General features: G+C 41.1%; 1 protein-coding gene across 1 annotated transcript in view; it reads left to right on the forward strand.

Moving 5' to 3' along the window:
- Window positions 1–8348: 8348 nt before the first annotated feature.
- The window catches only part of zfpm1 (zinc finger protein, FOG family member 1), a 122025-nt gene continuing 116521 nt past the window's right edge, over window positions 8349–13852 (forward strand). The window contains exon 1 of the mRNA XM_031285344.2: window positions 8349–8939. Within this exon, the coding sequence (XP_031141204.1) occupies window positions 8900–8939 (40 nt within the window). The 5' untranslated portion in view covers window positions 8349–8899. The remainder of the gene's footprint in view (window positions 8940–13852) is intronic.

A 13852-nucleotide genomic window follows, 5' to 3' on the forward strand; every position in this document is an offset into this window, starting at 1 on the left:
CCTCCCGTGTTTGTTACGTTGCAGGGTAGAGTATTTTAGCCTAGGTTGTTTATTATTCCAAATATACTGCCGAATTAAAGTATTAAGTTTCTTCCAGAAATTTATTGGTGGGGGTAAGGGGATCATTGTACTTAAGAAATTCACACAAGGAACTATGTTCATTTTAACAACAGTAATCCTGGACCATAGCGATGCTGGCAGCACAGACCACTTGGCCAGATCTCTTTGAATACTAGTTTCATAGTTGTCCTAGACAACTCGCTGCTGGGATGCGTGTATGGTGATGCCCAAATTTGTAATTTTGCTTTGAGTTGGTATTGTAACACTAATGGCTGAAGCCACATGCCTGTTATTCAATAAAAGAAGATTACATTTATTCCAGTTAATTTTATAGCCGGAGATTGAGCCAAATTCGTTGAAGATCATAAGAATTTTTGGAATAGAGTCCTCAAGATAAGAGATAAGAAATAAGAAATAAGAAATAAGAAATAAGAAATAAGATAAGAAATATACAACAAAATATCGTCCGCAAATAATGATTTTGAGCTGCTATTGGATTTAATCTGGACATTACATATTTTATTTTTCCTTATGGCTTGGGCTAACGGTTTAAGAGAGATTGCAAACAGCATGGGGGTGAGCGGGCATCCCTGTCACGAGCCCCACTCGATGGGAAATGGCTGAGAGTGCAAGCCATTGGTTGAGACTATGGCCGTGGGATTCGCATATAAAGTACGTACCATGTGAATGAATTTGGCCCCCAAACCAAGCCTCTCCATTACTTGCCACAAGTAGTTCCACTCTAGGCGGTCAAAAGCCTTTTCCATGTCCAGTGATAAAACTGCTGCCGTTGTTGGAAGGTTTTTGGCTTCTTCTATTACATGAAATAATTTGCGTACATTGTCTGCAGCATGACGCTTGGGTATAAAACCTGATTGGTCGGGGTGGACTAGCTTCTCGATAAAGCGCTCTAAGCGGAGAGCCAGGACTTGGAATAAAGCATAATATCAGTCCTGATGAGGCTGATGGGTCTGTAATTTGAGCAATCCGTAGGATCTTTACCCTTCTTTGGCATAATGGAGATCAGCGTGGTGTTGGTTTGTTGGAGGAAAGTACCCTTCTGTATGGCTGAAGCTTGTAAAATGGTAGGTCCTAATATGTCAAAATACTGTAGAAGAAGTTCTGATGGAATTCCATCCAACCCCGGTGTTTTCCCTTTTTTAAAACTGTTTTTAATGCTGATTTGAGTTCCTCTAACGTTATAGGTCGACCCAGTTCTTCTGCCTCCTCTGGGTCAAGAAGAGGCAGATTTATCTCTTTTAGGAACTCCTGGCACTGTGTCTGATCTGGGTTGCAGGAGGACTCATACAACTTTGAGTAGAAGGATTGAAAAGTGGTCCTGATATCCTTAGGATTTGTTGAGATACCTCGGTCTGTGCGGATGCTGTTGATAGTAGCTCTGGATTCACTTTGTTTTAATTTCAGAGCTAGCAATTTGGTTGGTTTACAGCCATTAAAATAGTAATTTTGCCTCACTCTCACTAGCAAATCATTTAGCTCTGCTCGACTTGTGACTAGAGTTTGTGTAGATTTAGAAAAACAAGTTTTAAGAGATTGCTCTAACGATTTACAGCGTTCTTCCAACTCCGCAATCTTTGCCTCTCTTTTCCTCTTCAAGTTGACCGCGAAGGAGGATGTGAAATCTCTAATAAACCCTTTAGTTGCTTGCCATGTATATGCGGGATCAGGAACTGAGTCTGTATTAACTGATATAAATTCAGCCAGTTTGATTCTAAATTCTGCATCAAAAGCTGTGTTGTGGAGAAGGGAATTATTAAATTGCCAGCTCCTAGATCTTTCTCCTAACATATCACAACAGAATGTGGTTATCAGCGCGTTGTAGTCAGACAGAATTGCTGGTGCTATTGCTATCATGTGGAACATTGCCTTAAGTTCAGTTCTCTTCCTTCCGAGAGGCACTGAATAAGATTGGATTTTTATGGAACAAAAAACTTGGAGATGAAAACTGACCGTAGGAAATTAACTGCTCACATTAAAGGCCCTGAACACCCACAAATAATTATCCACAACTAAGCACATGACAAGTTGCACATTACATAAATGTCATCATAGTGTACTGCAAGAGATTGACCGAGGTTACAAACATAGATGTCAGAAGCTCTAGGTGTTTTTTTTTTGTTAGACAATAATTTGATGAAACAGTGAACAGATCCTAGCCTGTCAATTCAATCTTCAATCTTCCGCTAAAGGTCAGGGGGACCTTTCTATAATCAGTAGAGAAACAAGGTGTTCCATCAGGACAAACAGACATGGTGAGCTCTGTGAACTTCAGGTGAAAACAACAAGGCTATGTTGTACATTTTCAACCTCATTCTGCTTCAAGGTGGATTCCCTCCATTAGCATGCTTTTTTTACACCATTGGGCAAAAATTCCACAACAACCTTTCAGCATATTGTAATTCATGTGATCTGAGAGAAAACTACACTTCTGCTCTTCTTCTTGGCTCTGTTTTCAGGCTTTAAAAAATCTTCCGGCAATGGGAGATCCTGCAGAAAAAGTGGCCATTTCACAATTGACAACAACAGCCTACCAGGGGCGATTCCAGGATTTTTTAAGTGGGGTAGCACGGAGGGGGGACGACCAATAATCAGTCAGGGGGGGCACAGGGGATTTTATCAGAATACATCATAGGAAATCTGCTTGGAAATAAAACAAATTTTGGATAGGATAGGACAACACAATGCAATTTTGCTGAATAAAACACATCACATTCATTGTTAATTTAACTGGTTTTTATTTTCAACTAATTGTATATCCAAATATAATACACATTTTCTGTGGGCTCTTAAGGCAAAACATTGGATATGTGGAAACATTAATTGGTCATGTGGGCTGGGAAGGTTTTTTGTCACCGAACTGTATAAAAATAAAGTGCAATACACTTACAATAAACTTGCCTCAAACTTCAACAAAGAAAACCTTGCTGCACACAGTTTTCAGATAACAACAAACAGAACAGAACTAAAGTGTAATACACAATTTATTTCTTACAGCAACAAATGCTCTACAGTGAGTTCAATATGTTTCTACTTCTGAACTGGCCTCAAAAACAAAGTACACAGTTGGCTTACAATGTGTGTTTAAGGTATATATCCATTTACCAAATGGATAGGCAGCAGTTGGCAGAACAGGCAGCAAAGTGACAGCACTCTAGCTCAATGTATTGCCCCCCCCCACTAGACCCGACCCTGCAGCCTACACTGCAAAGCAACCCAAAAAAAGGAAGGATTCATCAGAAGAGATTCTAAAAGAGCCTGGTGTAAATGTCGGCAAAGCATTTTAGAGATAAAGAGAAAATGTTGCTAATTTTAGCCTTCTGCTAACCATAGCCAAAGTCGCGCGGCTGCGGCTAATTTAATTTTCATGTTTATGTAACTAACTAGAACCTAGAATCACAGTGTCATCATAAAGGGCTTTACAAAGAAAACAGGACAGCCATTCTCATAGTATTGTGGCTATATATTGACATCAGGACCACGATGGGGATGATTGAAATGAATGACTAGTACAGGTTACTGTATGAAGCGCTTGCATATGCCCGTCCTCGTAGAGATCAATGTTAAACCCCCATCACCTCTAGAACCTGAGCAATAACTAACCAGATATGACAGCTTTGCTCCAACACTGCTGCTACATAAACTCATTTACTGTATAGACCTTTTTCACAGCAGACATGTTGCTCAGTTCCATTAAGTGTCCCAGGAAGCTATTCCATTGAGCTAGTATGCAAAATACCAAGACCTCCCCTAAGTGTAATGCAGCCATTAATAATTTTATTAAATACAGCTGTGCTTTTCCTGCTATGACATGTCAAAATGTCTGCTGTGAAAAAGATCTATTGCTCCTGCACAACCCCTTTCTCGACTTTTCCTCCACCTGATCATACCCGCCCCTTCACTCACCTGCTCCACATTCCCCTGATTAGTCAGCAGAATATATACAGGCCACAATGGCTGCATCTCAAGGCATTTATTTGATAGCTCCTCGACTCCTCGGTCAAACCGGAAGTTGTTCTGTCCCTCCTCGGTGAAGGCCGTCTCAAAGCTCTTATTTCTGCCCCAAAGAGGGCTCATCGAGGAGCTATAGCCGAGGATACACAAGAGCAGCCTTCCTGGAAGCCGTGCAGCTGAAGGAGTTGCTGACGAATTCATATGACGCTTCAGAGGAAAGGACGTCTCATCCCTCTAAAAACACATTTGCTCGTTGCCTCTCCTCTTCGATGATTTCCTTGCGTCTCTCACGTGCCTCCTCGGTGGGAGGGACTAAGACATGAGGAAGGGAGGCAAGTGGAGGACTCGAGGAGGCAATTTAAGGGCTATGAGATGCAGCTTTTGTCTCCACTTTGTCTTTGCCAGATTTTGTATTTTGTTCTTCCTATCTTTCTAGTGTTAGTCTGCCTGTTTGTTTGTTCCTGTCTGCCTGGCCCCACAGTTTAAAGATTCTTTGCCTAGCCCCTTTTTGGATTTGTTTGCCTGATCTGATTGTCTACCTGCATTTGACCTTTGCTTGCCTTAATGAACTAGTAAAGTGAACTTGAACTTTTATCTACATCTTTGAGTCGTGCACTTGGTTCAAGTCTCGTTTTATTTCTGAACTGTTGCAAGCTGCACATTTTCAGATGCAGAACAATACATTTTCTTTCAGAGAAACTTGTATAATTGCTTAGAATGTCCAAACTGTGTCTATGTTGTAGTCTGCATTTCTTCACGTGCAACAACAAAAGTTCTCTTGCTGTGTTGCCCTTTAAAAATAGACAATGATAAAAACATTAAGGTCATTGTGTTTGTCATAACTGTCGTTCTTGGCAGGGATACGCAGTAGATGACTATTCAACTGGCAAAAAAGGTTATGCTATATTTTGCACAATGTGAATTAAAAATCCATTAGCTATTAAAACACACTGACCACTGTCTGTCGCTAACCCTAACCCCAACCCTGAAAATCCCTCCGGTTGGAAAGCGGCTATCATGAGCTGACAAAATAATCAAGATAAAAAAATAAGCAAGATTTCCAACTGACAAATGCAATCAGGGAATGATGTCATGGTCCAAACAAACAGTCTGGAATTTGGATTGACCAACATCTCCAGTAAGCCACACAAATCTCCAAAAATACTACCCAATGCAGGGTAGAAAAGTAATGTACTAAATTCTAAAATAAAGAATGTTATCCAATTGCTAGTGATACCTAGGCTGTCATTGCAGTAAAGATTTACCTTCAGATGTGGGTGAGACATACAAATGGATGCCAAATGAATGCTTTCATACAGGATATGAGGGCTTACTGACTGGTTTGAGGCAGTATTGTGACCAAGTCATCTTTTCTTAAGTCCCAAGTAAGTCTTAAGTCATTTTTTGGGGCAAGTCAAGTCACAGGTTATGTCAAGTCAAGACAAGTCAATTTGAGTATTTAGTTAAGGCAAGTGAAGTTACTTTTTAAATTAAAAAATTAAATCCAAAAGTGATTACTCGTGGCACAGACGCAGCCATTGTGGTGGTCTGGTCAGACTAATGAGGCTTCATCAGGGGTCTTTGATGTTGTGTTGCTATAGCAAGGACTGACCGCCAGTCATCCAATCATGACAATCACATACCGGGAGCTTTTTGAGTCGTCCAATCATGATTCACAGTTTGCACTGCTGCTGCTACATAGCATACTTGATAGTCAGACAGAAATATGACAACATTAAATTATAGTATTTTGTATTTAACAGCTAACATTCAAACTTATAAATATACGCAAGTCATCCGAGTCATCAGGCCTCAAGCCAAGTCATTAACTTACAAGTCCAAGTCGAGTCTCAAGTCATTTATGTTTTGTCGAGCCATAAGTCAACAAAACGGTGACTCGAGTCGACTCGAGTCCAACTCTCCAAGTCTCCAGTCCACATCTCTGGTTTGAGGAGTGATGATGAGAAATGATGTTAATCATATGCTTTAGTCACTGGATGTCCTAACTCAGGGGTGTCAAACTTATTTTAGCGCCACATACCCCTAATTTGATCTCAAGTGGGCCAGACCAGTAACAGATCAGGTGGGTGGTGATGGCGCAGTGGATATGACACATGCCTTTGGTGTGGGAGACCGGGGTTCGGTTCCCACTGTGATACATCAACCACTGTGTCCCTGAGCAAGGCAACCTAACTCCTAGTTGCTCCTGAGGCATGCTGCCTCTGACATATGTCAAAGTCGCTTTGGATAAAAGCATCAGCTAAATATAATGTAATGTAAAGATCAGAAACTTTACCTGCCACAGAGTTTCTGTCAGCTTGATGTTGGCAAACGCAAGTTGCTTCTGCTACGACAGCGTTCTAAGGCCATTGCAGGAAGAAAAAAATTGTTACGGACTTGGGAGAGAGGGGTAATATTCAGAAAAAACTCAGACTTTCTAAGATTAAAGTCATAAATTTACAGTAAAAGAACTCAGATATTCTCTGAGATTAAAGTGGAGAATTTGGAATTGGAATTAATTAGTTCTCTGCAATTTTCACACTTTGCAAAGTCATCCAGTTGGCCTGACTTGACCCTTTGGCGGGCCGGTTCCGGCCCACGGACCGTATGTTTGACACCCCTGACCTAACTGAACACCTATTGTGATTTTGGAGTGATGTGTTTTTACTACTTTCCATCAAACACCAAAGGAAAGGAATATATTTTGGCAGATGTGAGGCAGTATAGAGGAGTAAACCTCTATACATGGGCACGTGCACCACCAGGTAGCTCATCTGGTGGTGCACGTGCCCATGTATAGAGGTTTACTCCTCGACGCGGCGGCCGCGGGTTTGACTCCGGCCTGTGGCCCTTTGCTACGTGTTGTTCCCCCTCTCTCTCTTCCCTTTCATGTCTTCAGCTGTCCTATAAAAATAGAGGTCAAAAAGGCCCAAAAGAAGAATCTTAAAAAAAAGACAGAAAAAGAAGAATGATGTTTGACCTTCCAGTGTAGTTCTACACATTTGGAGAATCAATGAAAATGGGCACTGCAGCTGTTTTGGGGGCTTTATTAAGACACTTTAGGTTGGGATTTCCTCTATACATGCACAGATGTGTGTTGCTATTGTCATTAACTAAACCAAGTAGGATATAGCTTCTCAAGATGAATTTCCTCCCATTTACAGACATGTAATGTCAAACCTGCCAGTATGGCAAGTCTCCATGTTACTGCACTGTTAGCCCTACAGAGCATAAAGCATGTGATGTGCCTCAACACTGTAAGCTCACTGTGAGGTACAGTCATGATATGAAAGATAGCCACTAGGTGGCACCAGTGAACTTAGCTGGTTAGAAGCCAACTCCAGTTTATCCTGTTCATGTTAAAAGGCAGGAGCATATTTGGGAAAGCAAGTGTGTGACCCAGGGGTCGCTGGTTCACAACCCTGGATGGAATGAAACCTTATGGCATCAACCAGGTTACTTGAGTTATAATTCACTTACTTGGTTGTTTGTTGCTATATGCAATGGAAATGTGAGATTTTCAGTAGTGTAGGCCTCCTGTTAAATCTGTTATTACAAGTTATAGATGTATACAAACCTTCAAACAAAGTTACAATATTTTCACCTGATGGATTTTGGAAATTAAGTGACCTTTCAAAATGTAAATTGATTTCTAAATAGGTGCTACATATACCTTTTGCCAATGATTTTTCCATGTCCCTGCAACATTAAAATAAACCTACAATATTAAAAGGCTCAATTAGTATCAGACGAAACAATAGTCTACTGTTGATGTTAGGAACTGAGAACAAGTATTACCTTTGTAAAGCTATAACTTCCATCTGAATCATCCATGCAGGAAACTAAAGCAGCCTGTCGTCAGCTCCAAAGGAAATCCTGGCTAATCTCACGTCTGTATCACCGTTAAACAAGAATACAACCAAAACGTACAATGAAAGCACTCAACAATACCATGTATGTGTAATAACACATAACTTGATAACATAAGAATGTTGAATACCACAGGATATCATTGAGGTGACACACTAAAGAGATTAATTACATGTAAATCATAATTTGGCAATGCATATTTAAATTAAATGTATTTATTGTAGATACAGGATATACAATTAACTTTTCTGAGAATATATTTAAATGATTTGTCTATGTTTTGATTTATTTTATGTAGTTGAATGATCATGCAGTTGAAGTATGAGTAATATATGTATTTTATTTTGATAGACTAAAAACAAAGCATGCTTTACATGGGATACGTTTGAGCCAATAGGAGATGAGTGCGGTGCCATACGTCAGACGTAAGGGGCGTTCTAGAGAAGCGTCCTCTCCTCAGTAGTAAGCGGAGTTGACTGTAGCGCTCGAGCTCCATTGAAAGTGGCTCCCTGTTTCAGTGGCTATACAGGCGGACGAGGGGGCGGACCTGCGAGAGGAAAGTTCACAGAAAACAATAGCAGTCACTCCGTTGACCTCCATATAACTGTTATTATTTATCAGCGTTAATATTTCTGACGACAGGCAACTGTGTCTGCTGACAGACGCGCCAAGGGTTGCGCGACGCGGCTCGCCCGGCGAAGGAATAACGTTAGCAGGAAAACGGAGAGAAAGGTGAGGTGAAGGCACGTTTGGGAAGAAGAGAAGGAGGAGGACAGTGACAAGTAAGCAGACTCAGCCACAGGTAGCCCCACGTTAGCTGTCGTGGCAGAAGATATCAAAGTGCAGACGGGTCATGCGGATTTCTCCGGTCGCTGATCGGAGCGCCGCGTCGCAGCAATAAACGGTTAGCGGAAAAAGAGAAGAACCAGAAAACAGAAGAAAACAGACCGCTTCTCTGCCGCTACGCCTGTCCGTCCAGTCAGAGGGAAGAGCCACCATGTCCCGGAGAAAGCAGAGCAAACCCCGGCAGATAAAGCGTAAGAACCAAACAGCCTCATTCATTAATGTAATAATAATCTCTTTTATTGGAAGTAGTTGGAGTGTGGAGTGAACCACGCGCGCTCTGGGTTGAATTATGCGTTCACTATAAAAGTTAGTAAGTAGTATAAAACCCCACTGTCTCGACAGTAGTTTTATGACACCGTTTTTATGGGCAAGCGTCGCCTAAAACAACCTAGACCCACACACAAGACTTTGTTGCGCATTTGATAATATCAGAAAATTGAACCTTAAAGTACAAGTTCAATTGAGTTCAGATAGGCTGCAGCATTTTCTCAGAAAAGCCGAGGGACGTAGTTCTTTAAAGGCCGTTTTTCAAAGCTATTTAACCGCCACTTTGGCTATCTAGACTGGAGGAATACAGAAAAGTTTTCATTTATTAGCCTGTAAAGAATGCTTTGTCCATTGGCAGCTAGAACTGTAGCCGTGGCTTCCTGTTTAATTCTGTTGTGGAAACGTCAGTGTTCTCTGAAAAAGCCGATGTGAACAGAGATAAAGCAGCGATCCGATGTGAGCCCAGATAAAGATTAAAATTGGATCTTTTTTATTTGTTTTCTGTCTGAGGCAGCGCCGAGGCCGCTGGTGCATTTTCCCCCTGGCTTTTCACTTCTCTCTTCCAGAGATGGGGCGTCAGATAGGCCGCCTGGCTGATCTCTCCTGCTGATAGCTGCTTACAATTGGATCTTTTTTTCATCTATCCCTTTAACTCAATAATGCATCTTATGGCCGTTTGAAAGGCCTTCTCTTGGTCTGGCGATTGGCTGGTCTCCGTGCTTGACGAGTTCTTCCTGTTCATAAAACGTGTGAAGGTTTATTGCTGCTGACTGATGTTCAAAGTTGATATAAAAGCATATTAATGATGTTGTGATAGGCATTTTGCACACTGAGCTGATGAAGAGTCTCAGTCTAAATGTAATGTCATTATACTGGAGATGAAAGAACAGTATTCATGTAGTCTGTCTATTTGGAAGCCAGAGCTGGAATGGAAACATGACATCAGCAGGACAGTTTGTTTGGTAAGTTATCACATTGAGCAAATAATGATATCTTGTCATCAGTGATTGTGTCACTGTGTTCCTAGAAACCCAGTGTCTAAAAGCAACATTTGGAGGCTGTTTGGTATCATCTTGCAGTTATATATGATAGTAATCATTTGTCATTTAGACCATATAACCAGATTAAGTATCCTGGCTCAAGTGGCAGTTGTGTATTTTCTCTTAGATGTCTGATTTTTAGAAAAAAAAGTACATCCAATGACAGTGATGAACGTTTTTTCGTGCTGCAGACCTCAATTGTGAGCTTTGTTGAGACCAAAAGGTCAAAGTGAGCAAGCAGCATTACATCATGCCACTAAGTTGTAGGGGTGGGAATCACCAGAGGCCTCACAATACCATATCATCACAATACCTATGTCACGATACCATATTATTGCTATTTTAAACCTATTGCAATATTCTGCGATATATTGCAATTTATTACCTTTTTTCCCAACTTCAAATGTTTCCCAATTTCAAATTATGTCCCCAAAAGTAAATTTTGTTTCATCTAAAAAGATACATTTCTCTGTTTGTTCATCTCACTTCAATTGTATTGCTGTATCAAGCAGACAAACTGACCAACACATTTATAATAATAATAGATCCATACTTGGCATCTGAGTATCAATACAGTATTGCCACAGAAAAAATATCCGGATACTATGCTGTATCGATTTTTTTTCCTCCACCCCTACTAAGTTACAGTGCACCTGTACCTGCAAACTAGGGATGAACAATACATTGTCTCAATAAGCTCAGGTAATTAAAGTTAATTCTGTGAGTTGGTCAAATTACAAAATGAAAGGTTGTCTGGTTAATATGCTCTTTGTGTTCCGGTTTTCTGTGTTTTTATTGCTCTGCCACAGATGGTTTAATGGAAGAAGACACCACTCTGTGTTAGTCGTGTCCTTCTGCTGCTCAAAAACACTAACCCCCTCTACATAAATGTCAGGCAGCTAGCAAGTAGTTTCATAGTTGTTGAGTGTAAATGACAGGCAGCTTTCTCACACACACACTCACACACACACACACACACACACACACACACACACACACACACACACACACACACACACACACACACACACACACACACACACATATCGTTGTTTAAAGGGACAGTTCACCCCCAAATCAAAATACACATACCTTGCTATTTATCAATCTAGATAGTTTTATTGTGAGTTGCCCAGTGTTGGAGATGTCGATCTTCTCTCCAACATAAGGAAGTTGTTGCTACTCGGCTTGTTGTGATCAAAGTGCCTGGACATTGTAAAAACTTATCAGCAATGTCTCTTTCCATAAATCATGACCCAATTACTCAGAATAATGCACATACCTGGTTGTGAGCAGTTTCATGTAGGAACTATTTTCTTTCTTCCTAACTACCTCCACCAACCGCATCACGGCGCATAAGGACGCATACTCATGTAAGTGATGCTCATCCTCCTCACCTGAGCTAGCTAGCGTTCCAGCTCACCAGCTCATGATTTATGGAAAGAGACTTTGCTGTTGAGTTTGTACATGTATTTTTTGGGCGCTTGAGCACCACAAGCCCAGTGCCATCTAGTTTCATTACATTGGAGAGAAGGCAGACATCTCTACGGACGATATCTCCAACACTGGGTATCACGCACCAAAACAATCTAGCACTGCAGGTAAGAGGAAAAATATGTATTTTTGATTTTGGGGCTTGTCCCCCTAAAAGCTCCGATTCAGCACCTCCAGGATTCAGAACTGCAAAGCAGTCTGTCCTGTCAGCTAACATTAGCATTAGCTTCATTAAGCCAAAGTGCAGAACTGTCAACAGTATCATTCTGGGTTGTCAGGCCGATATCAAGCATTGTCACACATGACTTGGTTTATTTATTTTGTCTTACAACAACATACACACAATATATTTGACTAGTTACCATAAGCGGAAAGCCGTTATATACATGTAATAAATATAGTGCCACTTTGGAACGTCATCATCATCGGACCATATTGAGAAATGTAAAGTATACCCCTAATGTAATATCCTAGCATTAGCTAGCTAACCTGGACTAAGAAAGGCAATGCTCTCGGTTGCTCACTGCCCATGAAGATGAGGTGTTCGTTCCTAACTAGATGCAGTTAAAGTTCTTGTCAGCTGCTCTCTTTCTCCCATAAGTTGTCCCTGAACTCATTGTTGTGATCAAGCACATCTGCTGGGTTGCCATTAAAGATTTCTCTTGGTCAGGTTCTCTGGTGTGCCACTGCAAGTAGTCCATATAGTCTGTCACTTCCTTGTTTTTCATATGTTTCCATAGAGAGGCCTATCAGCTGTGAACTCCCGGCAGGCACCTACGTACAGTAAAGCCAGCAGCGAGGCCTGGAGATGTATCCCAGACCCTGAGGCTGATAAACCCAGGCTAGACTTAGAGAGAGAGAGAGAGAGAGAGAGAGAGAGAGAGAGAGAGAGAGAGAGAGAGAGAGAGAGAGAGAGAGAGAGAGAGAGAGAGTCTCAGGGGTGTTATGGCCGTCTTTATCAGTGCTTCTGGTCCACTATGCTTCCCTGTGCACCAAGCCCCGGCTGCAGTTGAGGCCAGCCAGGCTCTCAGCCCTGTGACTCTCTTGTGATTTGGCAGACATTTTGATAGGAAAGAGTGAGGAGTGATAAGGACTTTGTTCGACTGGGGTGTGTAGGGGTTCAGCCGAGGTGGGGGCTGCTGGTGTTACCACTACTACCACTCCTATTACTCACTAATGCAGTGTGGCCACTAGGGCTGCACAACATATCACTTTTTTTATTTATCACAAAAGGCTGCGACATATGAGACACTCAGAGATTTTTTTTGTGTTAGTTGAAGGAAAATATCAGTAGAAAACTACACTTTAAAATGTATCTGTCATTCTTTTTGATAGGTGGCTTTTATATTCAATTCAAAGTTCAATTTGTTAAATAAAAGAATGTTGAAGATGATTTCCTTATCGCATATTTTACTCATATGGTGCAGTCCTAATGTCCACCATGTTGTTTTGAGCATGCTGCTTTCTGTCGCTGATATGACAAATTCCAGTCAGGTCACGGTGTTGTTGGGTTGAGTTTCACCATCACAGTAATACACCTATAACTTCCTTTCTAAAAATGATTCATAACACACATTGATTTAGTTTGATAGTGTTCCATTACAAGGGTAAAGCTGACGCCAAGCGATGGTTGTTCAGTTATTAATTAGTCGTTCTCTTCTTAGCTCTGCCTAATTAAGTCTGTTTTGGTGTTCATCTACTGTAAATGCAAACTCCTGCAGCAGCGTCCCAGTTAAAGCCTCCCACTGCAGAACCCTCTGGAAGGCATTTTCTGTGAAGCAGGTGCAAGGAGTTCTGAATGTTGCTCAGAAGATGAGAACATGGGTGCTTTGAGCAACGTTAATGGACGAACGTTAATTTGACACATTGTTGCATTTGAATATGTGCCACCTAAAGCAGTTTAAAGCGAAGTGTTTATTTGCATACTTGGTGTATGCATACATTTTGGGTGTGAGCCCATAAGATTAGGAACAGACTGGTATCGCTTTATTAAATGAAGAATGGACAGACTTTTTTGTCAATTTTTTTGGTTTTACATTCCAAGGGAGGAAGTGAAGAAAAGAAGTACACAAATGAGCTGGTTAAATGAAGAGGTAGGGCTGTCTCTTAAAAAAAAAAAAAGAATATTTAATTTGTGATAATCTGACCAAACTCAGATTTCAGAGCCTTGTACCCTAGTGGTCATTCTGATCTGTTCAAGCCTTGTTGACCTACCTGTAAACTAGGCAATTGCTGTTCTCTTCATTAATGCAAAATGGAGGAAACTAGTAAGCTGTTCTGAACGGATAGCCATGGCAGCAAAC

Source organism: Sander lucioperca, chromosome 7 (assembly GCF_008315115.2).
Source record: "Sander lucioperca isolate FBNREF2018 chromosome 7, SLUC_FBN_1.2, whole genome shotgun sequence".
Lineage (NCBI taxonomy): Eukaryota > Metazoa > Chordata > Actinopteri > Perciformes > Percidae > Sander > Sander lucioperca.